Raw genomic sequence first — 18,213 nt, forward strand, 5'->3', positions numbered from 1 at the left:
CAGGAGGCAGGTGAGCCCTCCCGAGGCCCTCGAGAACACTGTCCTGGACTGCCCCCCTCCCCATGGCTGAGAGCACTGGTGTGACGGAGCTGAGGATGGCCTGGCTGCCGTTAGCCTACACGGAAAAGGCCACCGACCCAGAGACAGACAGGGAGTGCCCTATGCCAATGGTCCCCAAACCCTGGACCATGAACTGGTACCAGTCTGTGGCCTGTTAGGAACCAGGCTGCACAACAAGAGGTGAGTAGAGGGTGAGTGAGTGAAGCTTCATCTGTATTTACCACCAGAGCTCAGGAAACAAGCTCAGGGCTGCCACTGATCCCGCATTATGGTCAGCTGTTTAATCATTTCATTGTATATCACAGCGTAATAAGAATAGATCTGATCACATGGATCACAGCCTCGTCTAACTCAATGAAATGATGAGCCATGCTGTGTAAGCCACCCAAGGCAGACAGGTCATGGTGGAGAGTTCTGACAAAACATGGTCCACTGCAGAAGGGAGTCGCAAACCACTTCAGGATTCTCACCTTGCTGTGACCAGTATGAAAAGGCAAAAAGATATGACACTGAAGGATAGACTCCCCAGGTCGGTGGGTGCCCAATATGCTACTGGAGATGAGTGAAGAAATAACTCCAGAAAGAATGAAGGGATGGAGCCAAAGCAAAACCAGTGCCCAGGTGTGGATGTGACTGGTGATGGAAGTGAAGCCTGATGCTGTAAAGAGCAATATTGCATAGGAACCTGGAATGTTAGGCCCATGAATCAGGGCAAATTGGAAGTGGTCAAACAGGACATGGCAAGAGTGAACGTCGACATTCTAGGAATCAGCGAACTAAAATGGACTGGAATGGGTGGATTTAACTCAGATGACCATTATATCTACTAACTGTGGGCAGGAATCCCTTAGAAAAAATGAAGTAGCCATCATGGTCAACAAAAGAGTCCGAAATGCACTACTTGGATGGATGCAATCTCAAAATCAACAGAATGATCTCTGTTCATTTCCAAGGCAAACCACTCAATATCACAGGAATCCAAGTCTATGCTCCATCCACTAATGCTGAAGAAGATGAAGTTGAATGGTTTTATGATGACCTACAAGATCTTCTAGAATTAACACCAAAAAAAAAGAAAGAAAGAAAGAAAGATGTCCTTTTCATCATAGGGGACTGGAATGCAAAAGTAGGAAGTCAAGAGATACCTGGAGTAACAGGCAAATTTGGCCTTGAAGTATAAAATGAAGCAGGGCAAAGGCTAACAGAGTTTTGCCAAGAGAATGCACTGGTCATAGCAAACTTGCTCTTCCAGCAACACAAGAGATGACTCTATGCATGGACATCACCAGGTGGTCCACTGGAATCAGGTTGATTATATTCTTTGCAGGCAAAGATGGAGAAGCTCTATACAGTCAGCAAAAACAAGACCAGGAGCTGACTGTGGCTCAGGTCATGAACTCCTTATTGCCAAATTCAGACTTAAATTGAAGAAAGTAGGGAAAACTACTAGACCATTCAGGTATGACCTAAACCAAATCCCTTATGATTATACAGTGGAAGTGAAAAATAGATTCAGGGGATTAGATCTGATAGACAGAGTTCCTGAAGAACTATGGGTGGAGGTTCTTAACATGAGGTAAAAATGGGTGGCAAGAATACACTGAAGCACTATACAAAAAAGATCTTAATGACCCAGATAACCACAATGGTGTGATCACTCACCTAGAGCCACACATCCTGGAATGCGAAGTCAAGTGGGCCTTAGGAAATATCGCTACAAACAAAGCTAGTGGAGGTGATGGAATTCCAGTTGAGCTATTTCAAATTCTAAAAGATGATGCTCTGAAAGTGCTGCATGCAATATGCCAGCAACTTTGGAAAAGCCAGCAGTAGCCACAGAACTGGAAAAGGTCAGTTTTCATTCCAATCCCAAAGAAAGACAATGCCAAAGAATGTCCAAACTACCGCACAATTGCACTCATCTCACATACTAGTAAAATGATGCTCAGAATTCTCCAAGCCAGGCTTCAACAGTATGTAAACCAAGAACTTCCAGATGTTCAAGCTGGATTTAGAAAAGACAGAGGAATCAGAGATCAAATGTCCAACATCCTTTGGATCATAGAAAAAGCAGGGAGAATTCCAGAAAAACATCTACTTTTGCTTCCTTGATTACACCAAAGCCTTTGACTGTGTGGATCACAATAAACTGGAAAATTCTTCAAGAGATGGGAATACCAGACCACCTGACCTGCTTCCTGAAAAATCTGTATGCAGGTCAAGAAGCAGCAGTTAAAACCAGACATGGAACAATGGACTGGTTTCAAATTGAAAAAGGAGTACGTCAAGGCTGTATATTGTCACCCTGCTTATTTAACTTGTATGCAGAGTGCATCATGAGAAATGCTGGTATGGATGAAGCACAAGCTGGAATCAAGATTGCCAGGAGAAATAGCAATAACCTCAGATATGCTGAAGACACCATCCTTATTGCAGAAAGCAAAGAGGAACTAAAGAGCCTCTTGATGAAAGTGAAAGAGAAGAGTGAAAAAGCTGGCTTAAAATTCAACATTCAGGAAACAAAGATCATGGCATCTGGTCCCATCACTTCATGGAAAATTGATGGGGAAACAATGGAAACAGTGAGAGACTTTATTTTCTTGGGCTCCAAAATCACTGCAGATGGTGATTGCAGCCATGAAATTAAAAGACATTGCTCCTTGAAAGAAAAGCTATGACCAACCTATACTGCACATTACTTTGCCAACAAAGATCTGTCTAGTCAAAGCTATGGTTTTTCCAGTAGTCATGTGTAGATGTGAGAGTTGGATCATAAAGAAAGCTGAGCACCAAAGAATTAATGCTTTTGAACTGTGGTGTTGGAGAGGACTCTTGAGAGTCCCTTGGACTAGAAGGAGATGAAACCAGTCAATCTTAAAGGATATTAGTCCTGAATATTCATTCAAAGGACTGATGCTGAAGCTGAAACTCCAATACTTTGGCCAACTGATGCGAAGAACTGATTCATTGGAAAAGATCCTGATGCTGGGAAAGATTGAAGGCAGGAGGAGAAGGGGATGACAGAGGATTAGATGATTGGATGGCATCACCGACTGAATAGACATGAGTTTGAGCAAGCTCTGGGAGTTGATGATGGACAGGGAATCCTGGCGTGCTGCAATCCATGAGGTTGCAAAGAATGGGACACGACTGAGTTACTGAATAACAATCGAAATAAAGTGCACCATAAATGAAATGTGCTTGAATCATCCTGATGCACCCGTCCTGATCTGGGGAAAAATTGTTTTCCATTAAACAAGCCCCTGGTGAGGAAAATGTTGGGGACTGCTACCCTATGGTTTAGTTCATGGCAGAAAGATACCTGCTAGGAATCCTACTGGGCAAAGTTGCAATCTTGCTGGGATCCTGCAAACACCCGAAGCCCTGGAAAAGCTAGAGCTGGGTGTATGTGAGAGCTAAAGGAGCCTAGGGGAAAATATCCCTCAGCTGCTGCTGCTGCTAAGTCACTTCAGTTGTGTCCGACTCTGTGCGACCCCAGAGACGGCAGCCCACCAGGCTCCCCCGTCCCTGGGACTCTCCAGGCAAGAACACTGGAGTGGGCTGCCATTTCCTTCTCCATCCCTCAGCTACTGGGGGAAAAGGCCATCATGTGAATTTATAGTCTGTTGTTACATGTTCTTTTTAAAATAGTTTCTGAAGCATTCAGAAACCTGAAAAGAAATGATGATAAGAATGTGAATGGGTGGAGTATCTGGTTTGGCTTTTATTTATGACATAACAGGTGATTTGTTTTATTTCACTGTAGCTTTCTCTTCTTTGGAATAATCATTGGCTAACTAGTGACTTATAGATACTCAATTTGCCAATTTAGAACTAAAAATTTGTGTATCTAGACCTGCTTCTATGGTTTAAGACACTGGACATTCTTTTTTTAAATATATAATTCTTTGGAGGGGTTATTGAGATAAAATTGACATAATGTTAGTTTTAGGTATAATAATGAGTATACCTAAACATAATAATTCAGTATTTGTGTGTATTGCAAGGTGATCACCACAATAAGTCTAGTTAACATCTATCAACATACGTACGTTGTAATTTTTTTTTCTTGTGATGAGAGCTTCTAAGATTTGTTCATGTAACCACTTTCAAATATGCAGTAAAGTATAATTAACTATAGTCATCAGGCTGTATATCATAACTGCTTGATTTGGGGGGGCACTTTCTTTATCATTTGATGTTTAGAACTTTTCTGTTTCAGCAACAATCAGTGACATTTATCAGTGCCATTGGGAAGATCAATGATGTGTTTAATCCCATCCACTCACATCAGATTCTGCTGTGGCCCCAAGTTCTGAGTCTTTGTGATCATTGTTGTTTAGTCACTAAGCTGTGCCTAACTCTTTGCCGTGCACCAGGCTCCCCGGTCCTTCACTATTTCCCGGAGTTCGCTCAAATTTATGTCCATTGAGTCAGTGATGCTATCTAACCATCTCATCTTCTGCTGCCCCCCTCTCTCCTTTTGCTTTCGATCTTTCCCGGCATCAGGGTCTTTTCCAAAGAGTCAGCTCTTTGCATCAAGTGGCCAAAGTAATGGAGCTTAAGGTTAGAGTCTTAAAATATATTTTTATTTGTTTATTTGGGCTGGGCTGGGTCTTCATTGCTGGCAGGGCTTTCCTCTAGTTGCAGCAAGTGGAGGCTCCTCTCTGTTGCCGTGCCCGGGCTTCTGGTTGGTGTGACTTCTCTTGTTGCAGAGCATGGGCTCTAGCGTGCTCCGGCTTCATAGCTGCGGTGTGTGGGCTCAGTAGTTGCAGCTCCCAGGCTCTGCGGCTCAGGCTCAATAGTTGTAGCTCATGGGCTTCGTTGCTCTGTGGCACGTGGGACCTTCTCAGATCAGGGACTGAACCTGTGTCTCCTGCATCGGCAGGCAGGTTCTGTACCACTGAGCCACCAGGAAAACCCAAAGTAAGAGTTTTAGAACTGAGAATGCAAACTCTTTTTTCTCCCCTCTATCATTTACTTTATTTATTTTTTTAAATTTTATTTGTTTTACTTTACAATATTGTATTGGTTTTGCCATAAATTGACATGAATCCGCCATGGGTGTGCATGTGTTCCCCAACACCCTTCCCTCCCTTCGAACCCTCACAGATTTGTTTTTAAGAAATGAAGAAGTGTTCCATCATGTGACCTGCAGCTGCAATGCATCAACCTTTGCTGATATTAAGGCTGCACTTTGGATCCGGGGGAACCTCTAGAAAGATGCACTTTTTGCTGTTCCAGGCAGCAAGCCCAGTCATGGGGGGATGGAATGGAGGGGTAGAACTCTCTTAGGCCAGATGGAAATGCTCAGAATAATATCTCTGCTACAGACAGCATCCTCACCAAATAACTGGCTGAGCCTGAGGTCAGGAGCCACCAGCCGTATACGGCCATGGAGCCCTGAAGTGTGGCTGGTCTGAACGGGGACATGATGTCAGAGTGAGCTGCACAGTGGATTACAAAGGTTTAGCCTGACATAAAGCACATGAACAGAGAAGGCAGTGGCACCCCACTCGAGTACTCTCGCTTGGAAAATCCCATGGACGGAGGAGCCTGGTGGGCTGCAGTCCATGGGATCGCTGAAGGTCGAACACGACTGAGCGACTTCACTTTCACTTTTCACTTTCCTGCATTGGAGAAGAAAATGGCAACCCACTCCAGTGTTCTTGCCTGGAATCCCAAGGGCAGGGGAGCCTAGTGGGCTGCCGTCTATGGGGTCGCACAGAGTCGGACACGACTGAAGCGACTTAGCAGCAAAGCACATGAAGAGCTGACTCATTTGGAAAGACCCTGATGCTGGGAAAGACTGAAGGCAGGAGGAGAAGGGGATGACAGAGGATGAGATGGTTGGATGGCATCACCGACTCGATGGACATGAGTTTGGGTAAACTCCGGGAGTTGGTGATGGACAGGGAGGCCTGGCGTGCTGCAGTCCATGGGGTGGCAAAGAGTCGGACACGACTGAGTGATTGAACTGAACTGAAAGAACATGAACAATTTCCTCAAGTAATTTCACATTGATTGCCTGTTGAAATGATTATATGGGGGATAGACTGGATTAAATGCAACATATTCTTAAGATTGATTTTGCCTATTTCTTCTTACATTTTTGATGTTAGTATTAGAAAATTTAAACTGACGTGGGTGACACTATGGTTTTACTGGACAAAGCTGGTCTAGATGCTTGGAATTTGTTTTTAACTACTTTGTGTGCATGCTAAATCATGCTAAATCGCTTCAGTTATGGCCGACTCTTTGTGACTTCATGGACTGTGGCCTGCCAGGCTCATCTGTCTGTGGGATTCTCCAGGCAAGAGTACTGGAGTGGGATGCTCTGCCCTTCTCCAGGGCATCTTCCCGACGGGGGTCATACCCACATCTCTTATGTCTCCTTCATTGGCAGGCAGGCTCACTAACACTGAGCCATCAGGAAATCCCTTTAACTACTTTCAATTCAGTTCAGTTCAGTCACTCAGTCGTGTCCAACTCTTTGTGACCCCATGGACTGCAGCATGCCAGGCTAAATATGGATCTCGCTCATTTGCTGCTATGTATGATTCTATTGAATGGCTATACTACAATTTATTCAGAGACATTCAGCTCATTTTTTATTTTTCATAATTATAAATGATAGAGCAGTGAACCTATAGTGCCCGATCCCTTGGCAAGAACTGATCTAAAGTCAATGCCTACAACCAGACTGTCAGGACCATCAGTTCAGTTCAGCCACTCAGTCGTGTCCGACTCTTTGCCACCCCATGGACTGCAGCACACCAGGCCTCCTTGTCCATCACAACTCCCGGAGCTTACTCAAACTCATGTCCATCACATCAGAGATACCATCCAACCATCTCATCCTCTGTCATCCCCTTCTCCTCCTGCCCTCAATCTTTCCCAGCATCACGGTCTTTTCAAATGAATCAGCTCTTCACATCACATAGCCAAAGTATTGGAGTTTCAGCTTCAACATCAGTCCTTCTGATGAACATCCAGGACTGATCTCCTTTAGGATGGACTGGTTGGATCTCTTCGCAGTCCAAGGGACTCTCAAGAGTCTTCTCCAACACCACAGTTCAAAAGCATCAATTCTTCGGTGCTCAGCTTTCTTTATAGTCCAACTCTCACATCCATACATGACTACTGGAAAATTAACTACTTTAATACACATCAAATAAGCATCAAATATTCCTGATCAATTTAATTATGAACTTTGCTTTATCATATGAATTGTCATGGTAAATATCTTCTCTATGGTCTTTTTCTTAAGGGAAGTTTTTTTAAGCTTTGTGTTTATTTATTGAGGCTGTTCTGAGTCCTCGTTGCTGCACAGGCTTTCTCTGGATGTGGTGTGGGGACTCCTCACTGTGCTGGCCTCCGTTGTTGTGGAGAACAGGCTCCAGGCACGCAGGCTGCAGTAGCTGCGGCTCACGGGCGCAGTAGCTGCCGTTCCTGGGCTCTACAGCACAGGCTCAGTAGTCATGCCGCTTGGGGCTACTTGCTCATGGCACATGGGATCTTCCCACACCAGGGACTGAAACCATGTCTCCTGCATTGGCAGGCAGACTCTACCCCTGAGCCACCAGGGAAGCCCTCTCCCCTCGTTTAAAAGTATACTGAGGTTTTATAAAATTCCCAGAGTGCTGTGGGCAATTTGGCAAATTCTCTTTTACGGATGCCAGGCAACCTTGCTGCCACCTAGCAGCTGCCCAGGGTTCTGTGATGTTAAACACCTATTCCTGGACCTGCTGGCTCTAGCCTCCACCCGACTGAAGGGGACGACTGTGAGGAGGTGGACCGGGGAACATGGCACACTCTGCACCCGCTCCCGGCCTCACCCAAGCCCCTCAGCTCCTGGGGCTTCTCTGAAAGACCTATATTGTGATCAGCTTAGAGGGTGACTTCCAAATCAGTGAACCCCAAATCAAGTGCTATTTTGCTCACACAGACTTCTTACAAAACGTTTCTAGAGAACAGAGCCTGTGGGGAATTTGTGATGACACGAAGTTGGCATTAGATTCAAGAAGTGATAAATTCCCCTGCTCATCAGTGGCTTCTTTTTCCTTGCGACATACGACAACTGTTAAAAAGTCCACCCACTGAGATCCACCAGGTGAAATTGCAAAGCTGGAAATGTAACCACTCGACATCGTCCCCTCCCCTGCCCGCTCCAGACCCTGCTGCTCAGCTGGGTTCTTCCCCCTCAACCCGGGGGGCTCACGTTCCTCCCCGGCGAGTAAGAATAATACTAGGAGGCAGTAGGTGAGGCAGGACTTCAGGGACCACCTGGGCGTCTCACATGAGTCTCCTGAGAGGTTGTTAAAATGCAGATTCTGGGGCTTCCCTGGAGACTCAGTGGTAAAGAATCCACCTGCCAATGAAATAGACACAGTTCAGTCTCTGATCTGGGAAGGTCCTACCTGCCGTGGGGTAACTAAACCTGAGCACCCCAACTACTGAGCCTGTGCTCTGGAGCCCAGGAGCTGCAGCTAATGGAGCCTGCATGGCCCAGAGCCCATCCTCTGCAGCAAGAGAGGCCACCACGATGAGAAGCCCATGCACCCAGCTACCGAGGAGCACCTGCTCGCCACAACTAGAGGAGAGCCCCTGCAGCAGTCAAGACCCAGCACAGCCTACAGTGAACAATTACAAATCTCCTCTTTAAAGAGAAAATGCAGACTCTGATTTCTTCATCCAAGGTGAGGTGAAGTTGCTCAGTCATGTCCAACTCTGTGCGACCCCATGGACTGTAGCCTACCAGCTTCCTCCATCCATGGGATTTTCCAGGCAAGAGTACCGGAGTGGGGTGCCATTGCCTTCTCCAGGAGATCTTCTCGACCCAGGGATTGAACATGGATCTCCCGCATTATAAGCAGAGGCTTTACCATCTGAGCCACTAGGGAAGTCCAAGGTAGAGCATCTTTAACAAGTTCCCTGGCAAAAACACTGTGGCTTCACGGACCACACTTTGAGTAGGAAGGTTCTCCAAGCATCTGTTGCTCTGTGTACATTCTTGAAAACTTACCCTGCCTTAAGGCCTCAGAGATCACCAGTGCCAGATGAACTTTAAATATGCCTGGTAAACATAAAAAAATCTAATAATAAAAGAAATCTATTCCTGTTTTGCAGAAGGCACAATGACAGTTGTCTTTACAAAAAGAGTACCTTTAAAAAGAATCTCCCTAACTTGTGCATTGTAGTAGAAACTACAGTTTACTAACGGAAAATATTTTTTTTAATGCCAACTGAATTATCATCTGGAAGAAGAGTATCTCCAAAAAGTTATAAAAATAATATTAATACAGAGTAGATTGTCTCCATTTTTGAACACTCACTGGTACCAGGTGTGTATATTGCTGACCTTAGACAAAATAAACAGCAATTATTACTTAGTAAAGATGAGTTTATTTGGGAATAGCAGAGGCATTACAAATCGCGACATATGAGCTAAGGAGAACCATAGTCCGGTCTGAGGATACAAATGGGAAGGTTAGCTATTATTAGGTTCTGGGAAGAAATTGGGAGAGTTGTTTTGAACAAAAGTTCATTGGAGGAGAATGAAAGTTTGGGTTATTTAAATAACGTGCTGGTAAAAAAAAAAAGTTCTAAAATAAAACATCTCTAGCCTGATCCTGGCTGTTTATCTCTTAAAAATTTTTTTTTGTTGAAGTATAGTTGATTTACACTGTCACACTAGTTTCAGATGGACAGAAAAGTGACTCAGTTTTGTATATACATACATCTATTTTTCAGACTCTTCTCCCTCAAATATTATTAAAATATATTGAGTTTAGTTCCCGGTGCTATACAGAGATCATTGTTGGTTATTTTATATATAATAATGTGTATATGTTAATTCTAAACTCCTAATTTATCCCTCCCACCCTTTCCCCTTAGGTAACTGTAAGTTTGTTTCTTGCCCAGAAACCAATCCCTTGTCAGGAGAGCTCTGAACACCATATTTATAATAGAATGTTATTTATAGTGTCTTTCTCTTCCTTGGCAATTTAAATTAAAATGTCAACTTCAAGAAATGTTTCAGAAGGGCACCAGAATGAATTATAAATAGAACCTGATTAATCAAAGAAAGATGAATAAAGTATGCTTTTAACACAGGGTACATTGTTGTTGATGTAAAGCAAAAGTCTTGGCAGAAGTAAAAGACAGTTGAGAAACAAATAGCCATCAGTTCAGTAAATGAATATCAGGAAACCAACCTGTACAGTTTACCTGTGAGCAGCCCCTTTTTCAACGAGTGGCGTTACTAGGCAACAAGGATCCAAACAGACAGACGTTTCCAAGAGCATTTCCCATCTTCCTTTGCTCCAAATGAGAGCAGGCAGACACCTCTTAGATGGATAAATGTAGGAAAAACACTAAAGCCAAGTTAGATACTCAAGATAACATACTGTATGGTTCCACTTACATGAAATTCTAGAAAGGCAAACTAATGACAGAAAGCAGATGAGGGTTTACCAGGGGCTGAACATCAGGGGGAGAGAACTGATTGCAAAGAGACGGGGGGAAACTTTTGGGGGTGGTAGAAATATCCCACATCATGATGGCAGTGGTGATTATGTGACTTGACGCATTTGTCAAAATTTCGTGAAATGTAGTTTAAAGTTGCTAGATACTACTGGATGTAAATTATATTTCAATACAACAAAATTTAAAGTCCATCTATCTATAATAATCTAATATAGCATTTCTATTCTTTTACATCTAAGACTATGAAAACACTTTGGAGATAGAAAATAAACATGATTTCATTTCAAAATACAAAGCTAGAAGTTGTTGTAAAAGGGTAGGCACTGAACCAGTCACTGCACACGGGTTGCCAAGACTTTCCTGGATGAATTCCATCCAAGATATGGCTTTTAGTCTCCCGAGGTCTTTGGACACCCAGAAAGTGGGTCATCTTTCAGAATATCTGCGTCACTGTGGACAGTGTGTTAGTAAATCAAAGACCAGCTGGATTTGTTCTCAAATTGGCAAAATACTTGCTTCGAAGCACTATTAATCCTTTCATTTACTGAATGGGGATAATTGGTCTTGATTACCTTTAGTTATTATCAGCGCTGCATATTCTTTTGGTGTAGGATATATATTAGGCATTAAACATGTGCTTTGGAAAAGCAGAGATCATGTGACCGCTTGATTCTAAATATGAAAAGTGTGAAATTAAGACTAATACTAAATATTCTTACAGAGTAAATTGGAGTAGTGAAGCAATTATTTTCACTCTTTAATGCAAAGTTATTTTGCCTAAAATATTCTGTTATTACGCAAAAGCATTGTTCTGGACTAAATTTTTGAGGTAAATTCTGCTTTTGGCAACAAATAACAGAAAACCAATCTAAATGGGCTTCAGACAGTAAGCACATTTCCACGCTCCTGGATCTGGAATTCTAGACTTAAAACAGCATCCAAGTTTGTTTAGACATGCAGATCACAATAAACTGTGGAAAATTCTTAAAGAGATGGGAATACCAGACCACCTGACCTGCCTCCTGAGAAATCTGTATGCAGGTCAAGAAGCAACAGTTAGAAATGGACATGGAACAACAGTCTAGTTCCAAATCAGGAAAGGAGTAAATCAAGGCTGTATATTGTAACCCTGCTTATTTAACTTACATGCAGAGTACATCATGTGAAATTCCAGGCTGGATGAAGCAGAAGCTGGAATCAAGATTGCCGAGAGAAATATCAATAACCTCAGATATGCAAATAACACCACCCTTATGGCAGAAATTGAAGAAGAAGTAAAGAGCTTCTTGGCTTAAAGCTCAACATTCAGAAAACAAAGATCATGGCATCTGGTCCCATCACTTCATGGCAAATAGATGGGGAAATAGTGGTTGACTTTATTTGGGGGGGCTCCCAAATCATTGCAGATGGTGACTGCAGCCATGAAATTAAAAGAAACTTACTCCTTGGAAGGAAAGTTATGACCAACCTAGACAGCATATTAAAAAGCAGAGACATTACTTTGCCAACGAAGTTCTGTCTGTCTAGTCAAGGCTATGGTTTTTCCAGTGGTCATGTATGGATGTGAGAGTTGGACTATAAAGAAAGTTGAGCACCGAAGAATTGGCGCTTTTGAACTGTGGTGTTGGAGAAGACTCTTGAGAGTTCCTTGGACTGCAAGGAGATCCAACCAGTCCATTCTAAAGGAGATCAGTCCTGGGTGTTCATCAGAAGGACTGATGTTGAAGCTGAAACTCCAATACTTTGGCCATCTGATGTTCATTGGAACTGACTCATTAGAAAAGACCGTGATGCTGGGAAAGATTGAAGGTAGGAGGAGAAGGGGACGACAGAGGATGAGCTGGCTGGATGGCATCACCGACTCAATGGATATGAGTTTGAGTAAACTCCGGGAGTTGGTGATGGACAAGGAGGCCTGGCATGCTGTGGTCCATGGAGTTGCAAAAAGTTGGACATGACTGAGCGACTGAACTGAACTGACTGAACTGAATAAATTGTTGTGAATATTGCTGTCAAAAAGGAAAGCTTGTCCCTCTCTGTACTCTGGGTGATCGTGGTGCCCATGTGCAGATGGGCAATGCTGTCAGGAACTTCCTGGAGAGAAGAGAACAGTCTGACATGAACACGACCCCAAGTCTGAGTTGTGGAAAAAATCCTAAGTGCAACGAAAAGAACTGCTGGAATAAGTCATCCATCCAAGGAGGAAAGCTGCCCTCATATAAAGAGTGGTTTTAATCTGTAATTTAAAGATCCTCAAAATCTAAATCATTTTCATCAAGGCCACCTTTTCCATAAAATTGTGTTTTAACTAAGGATTAGATTTTTGGTCATAATGTCCTTCTCTAAAATTATATAGAAGATATATATTGAATCCTTGTGTGCTAAGCCTTGTTTTACTTATTTATACAATAGAACCCTGAGGAGTATTAACTTTAGAGAGTCTTGATGAGAATTAAATGCAATATTTCATGCTTCATTTCAATTCATCAATTCATTAGCCCAGAATCTAAGAAATATTACATACTTCGTAGGTGTTTTAGCCATTTTAATATGGGCAATATATAGAAACTAATTGTGAAAAATATCTTGATAACCAACCGTGTAAAAATATACAGTTTTCCCCTGGTATCTGTGGAATATTGGTTCAAAGAGCCTCTGCAGATACCAAAATCCTCAGACGCTCAAGACCCTTGTACAGAATGGGTCTCAGCTGATGCTCTGTATCCCCAAGTTCTGCATCCATGGGTTCAATCAATCACAGGCCCCACTATGGGTTGAATCCACAGAGGCAGAACCTATGGATATGAACAGCCAACTGCATTGTTGGGACATACTAAATTCTTTTGCTTCTGGTATTCCTGATTTGTTTTTGGAACACCAGAAGTGAGGGTAGGGGGTCTTAGAATTTCGAAGATTAGCTCAGGGAACATTTTAATAAGGATTGCATTAGTTATAGTACAGGTCAACTTGCTGCTGTAACAGAGATCTCCAACAATACAGTGACAAAAAAGAGAAAAATGTCTTTTTCTATTACATACCCATGCAGAGGTGAGTAGCCCAGCCCTGAAGGTAGCTCTGCCCCATGAGGTCACCCAGGACCCAGGTTCCACTATCTCATTTCTCCATTATCACCTGCAATAGGTTGTATAATCGAAGCCATTTCACCAGTGTCTTCTTCCTCCATCCCTCAGGAAGGGGGAACCTGTGAATGAAGAGCAAACCATTTCCTTTTAAAGGATGGGACCCAGAACTTGTACACACGGCTTCTGCTCCCACATCGTTGCTGAGATCTTGGTCACTGGACCACCCACAACTGAAAGAGAGGCTAGAAAATACAACTTTAACTAGGCAGCCAGGAGCCTAACTAAAATTCTGTGGGTTCTATTATCCAAATGAGGGTGGAAAGAATGCATGGTTGAATCAATTAGCAGTCTTCCATTAGTGTTGCTATGGAAACTACTATTGTTTCGTTGATCCTAGGATACTGTTAATTTGGAGACATATCATCATTTTATGTACCGTTCAGTAGAAAAGGCATGCTATTGAAGCTGTGGCTCATTACTTTCTTATCAGCTGAGTTACAGTACACATCCTAATTTCGAGATTTTGAAGTGTGAAAACTTCGTGTCTTGTTATAGAAGAAATACAAGCTTTCCTGGTGGCTCAGTGGTGAAGAATCTGCCTGCAGTGCTGGAGAGGCAGGTTTGATTCCTGGGCTGGGAAAATCCCTTAGAGAAGGAAATGGCAACCCACTCCAATACTCTTGCCTGGGAAATCCCATGGACAGAGGAGCCTACTGGACTACATACAGTCCACGGGGTCACAAAAGAGTCGAACACGACTTGGTGACTAAACAACAATGATAGAAGAAATACAGTGTCAGAAAGACTTAGGAAAATAAAACTATCTAAAGACATTCATTTTGGAGTCTTCTTTTTGTGTGTGTGACTTTCCTCAGAGCAAGCATAGGCAACAGATGTCAAGATTTGGTTGATCCATTGAATGTAACATTTAGAACAGGTGATTGACAAGGTACTATCCATGAGAATTTAAGTCAAATTCCAACACAGAGGCTTGGGGAAAATTTGCCAAGCTTTCCACTCAGTCTGGAACAGATCTGGAGTTGGGTAAACAGACAATGAGGGTCCTGTTTTCACTAACCAGGGTTCTCACTTAGCAGAAGGACAAAGACCAAGTGCTATACTCAGCACAGAGTTATGGCCAAGGCACTGGACTTCCTGTTTCAACATTCAGTCATCACCCAAATATTGGTTGGACACCAGACACTTTGCTTGGTGCTACAATACAGTCTCTGCCCCTCTGAGAACTCCAGAGCTCATGCAGGGAGAAGAATACGTAGACCTGTAAAGGCATGCAATTGTGTAGAGCCTGGCACAGTATTGCATAGACGTCTAGCAAGTGGAGGCGCAGAGTGGAGACCATCAGTTCTACCCGAGGTTAGGGAAGACCGGCAGAACTAGGGAGGGTGAGAGTTCCTCAGGCAGAGTAACACTGTGCAAGTCACGGAAGTGTGACAGAGTGCTCGCTGCAGCTCTCTTCAGCACACAGGATGAGAAGCAGAGGGGACTTTGCTGGCATTCCAGTGGTTAAGGCTTCATGCTTCCACTGCAGGCGGTGTGGGTTCAATCCCTGGTCAAGGTACTTAAGATCCAACATGCCACTTCATGCAGCCAAAAATGGAAGAAGAATTTTAAAAGCTCAGTAATCAAGATAAATACTATTCTAGTACAATATTTAAATACACAAAACTTAATGCAAAAAAAAAAATTGTAAAAAAAAGACCAGAAGCAGTGGGTATGTTCAGCTGTTTCCTTTTTAGTACTTTACTCATAGGAGGCAAAGAGCAACGTTTGTTTAATTGAATTAGAGAAAGACCAACTTCTTGAATGGCCAAATAAGGGTGAGCTGAATTTTCCCGTTATCAAAAAGATGCTGGAAAGAAACAAAAGGACACCGTTGATGCCAGCCTTGCTCTAGAGCTTACCATGACTCTAGCTTATTGGTTAGCATAAGATTTGAGGAGTTACTAGATAAAGGAGCTTGTTTAGAGCCTGCTTTCACCATCTTTATGCTTGTTTTCTCCAATTTAACAATGCACAAATGTAGTTTACTTTAGAACACACCTTTTATCTTTGTTTATTCCAAGCATGTAGTACTGCTGATTCTCAGCACAGCAAGCACACCTTTGAGAATCTGACCTAGGACAAAGGCTAGAGAACCAAACTTTTTGCAGTCAGGTGCTAAGATGTCATAATGAAAGACCCTGATTGGTTCAGTGAGATCATTCGGTAACTTTGAATCTGGTCAATGACGAATCTATAATATGCAGATGTCTCTTGCTGTGTATTCCTACTGACAATCTGCTTCTCTTGTATAGATCACTGTTACGGATGAGGAAGTTAGTAACCCATCCTTTGTAGATCTGGTGAGAACTCCCCAAATGAGGAAGTGCACACTTATACTTATGTTTGCTTGGTAAGTTTGATTTGTGATGGATTCAAAAGCTTGTGTCAAATTCACAACGCAGCCCTCCCTCCAGACCAGGTGGAAGTTCTCTCTCACTTGTTCTCTGTTGTCTTTCGATGTTACTCCAGGTTCACAAGTGCTGTGGTTTATCAAGGACTCGTCATGCGCCTGGGAATTATAGGAGGCAACCTCTATATCGACTTTTTCATCTCGGGAGTTGTGGAGCTGCCAGGAGCCCTCTTGATCTTACTAACTATTGAGCGTTTCGGTCGGCGCCTACCCTTTGCAGCAAGCAATGTCGTGGCAGGGGTGGCGTGCCTTGTCACTGCGTTCTTACCAGAAGGTAACTGTCCCTCAAGTCTGCTTGGCAGCCAAGATCTTGAAAAAAAATCTTAAAATAATCAAGAATGGGGGACTTCTCATCTTCAGCAAATGTCCCCTAGCATCAACATCATAGTGCCAGGCTCACTCTTGTGATGTCTCTCCGTTTCTGCCAAATCAGCATAACGACTGTGAGTGCAGAAGACTGATGCTATAGATTTTTCCGTTTTCCCCAGTTTTAGGGTCATTTGTGGATGAAATAGATGTGTAAAACCTAGATTGTAGTCCTAGTTTACTTTTTTAAAAATTTTTAATTGAAATTTACTTTATGTACAATATTGCATAGGTTACAGATGTACAGTATGATGATTCATGATATATAAAGGTTGTATTCCATTTATAGTTATTCTAAAGTACTGGCTATATTCTCCATATGGTACAATAGATTCTTGTAGCTTACTATACCTAATAGTGTGTACCTCTTAGTCCCTTACCCTGACATTACCCCCCCTTTCCCTCTCCCCAGTGGTAACCACTAGTTTGTTCTCTGTATCTGTGAGTTTGCTTTTTTTGGTTGTTATATTCACTAGTTTGTTGTAATTTTTTAGATTCCACATATAGGTGATATCTTATAATATTTGTCTTTCTATGTCTGACTTATTTCACTTAGCATACTGCCCTCCAAGTCTATCCATGTGGCTGCAAATGGCAAATTATACTCTTTTTATGGCTGAGTAGTATTCCACATATATATATATATAAAGGATATGTATCCTTTATATATCATATATATATAAAGGATATATATATTTATTTGTATATATATCCTTTATATATATAAAAAGTTATGAGGCTTCCCTCATAAGTCAGTTGGTAAAGAATGTGCCTGCAGTGTAGGAGACCACATCTTCTTTATCCATTCATTCTGCTGATGGCCACTTAGGGTGCTTCTTAGTTGTTGCAGAAATGCTGCTGTAACACTGGGGTGTGTGTATCTTTTCCAGTTAGTGGCTTTGGTTTTTTTCTCATATATGTACCCAGGAATGGAATTAATGTAGCTTGCTTTTGATCACCTTTATCTGACTTAAGTTTGTGATATCATTGACCCTGTTTCACATTTCTTCCGTATCACTGCTGCTGCTGCTAAGTCACTTCAGTTGTGTCTGACTTTGTGCAACCCCATAGACGGCAGCCCACCAGGCTCCCCGGTCCCTGGGATTCTCCAGGCAAGAACACTGGAGTGGGTTGCCATTTCCTTCTCCAATGCATGAAAGTGAAAAGTGAAAGTGAAGTTGCTCAGTCGTGTCTGACTCTGAGCGACCCCATGGACTGCAGCCAACCAGGCTCCTCCATCCATGGGATTTTCCAGGCAAGAGTACTGGAGTGGGTTGCCATTGCCTTCTCCGTCCATATCACTAATTCCCTGCAAAACACGAAGGTTACAAAGGGAAGAAAAACACATTTCTTGACTTGGAGAGGTTGACAACCTAGTGAAGAATATTTACAAAGTAGAGCACGGTTCTCAGAAGTATGAACCACCTGTGCTGGTTTAGGAACCAAACATTCTTCGTTATCACAGGAATATCCTGGAACCTTCTTTGTTATCACAGGACTATCCTGGAAAGGAGGTTGAGGGATCATGCCTGTCCAGCAATGATAGCCTCGCAGTCAGGCCAAGAGCTTGGGTGTGGTCTTGTGAGCTTCGGGTGGCAGAGAAGCGCCTCCAAGTGACTGCAGCAGTTGGGACAGTGGTGATGGGGAGGGAGAGATGCTGCGAGCAGGGATCAAGGTGGTGGCATTCGGGCCTGCATGGGAGACGGTGATTTCAGGGACATTTCAGAGTTAAACTGGGGAGGG

General features: G+C 42.9%; 1 protein-coding gene across 1 annotated transcript in view; it reads left to right on the plus strand.

Annotated features, from left to right (window-relative positions):
- The window catches only part of SLC22A3 (solute carrier family 22 member 3), a 99,487-nt gene that overhangs the window by 59,717 nt on the left and 21,557 nt on the right, over window positions 1-18,213 (plus strand). The window contains exons 6-7 of the mRNA XM_069598867.1: window positions 15,947-16,044; window positions 16,164-16,378. Of these exons, the coding sequence (XP_069454968.1) occupies window positions 15,947-16,044; window positions 16,164-16,378 (313 nt within the window). The remainder of the gene's footprint in view (window positions 1-15,946; window positions 16,045-16,163; window positions 16,379-18,213) is intronic.

Source organism: Ovis canadensis, chromosome 8, assembly GCF_042477335.2.
Source record: "Ovis canadensis isolate MfBH-ARS-UI-01 breed Bighorn chromosome 8, ARS-UI_OviCan_v2, whole genome shotgun sequence".
NCBI classification, from domain to species: domain Eukaryota; kingdom Metazoa; phylum Chordata; class Mammalia; order Artiodactyla; family Bovidae; genus Ovis; species Ovis canadensis.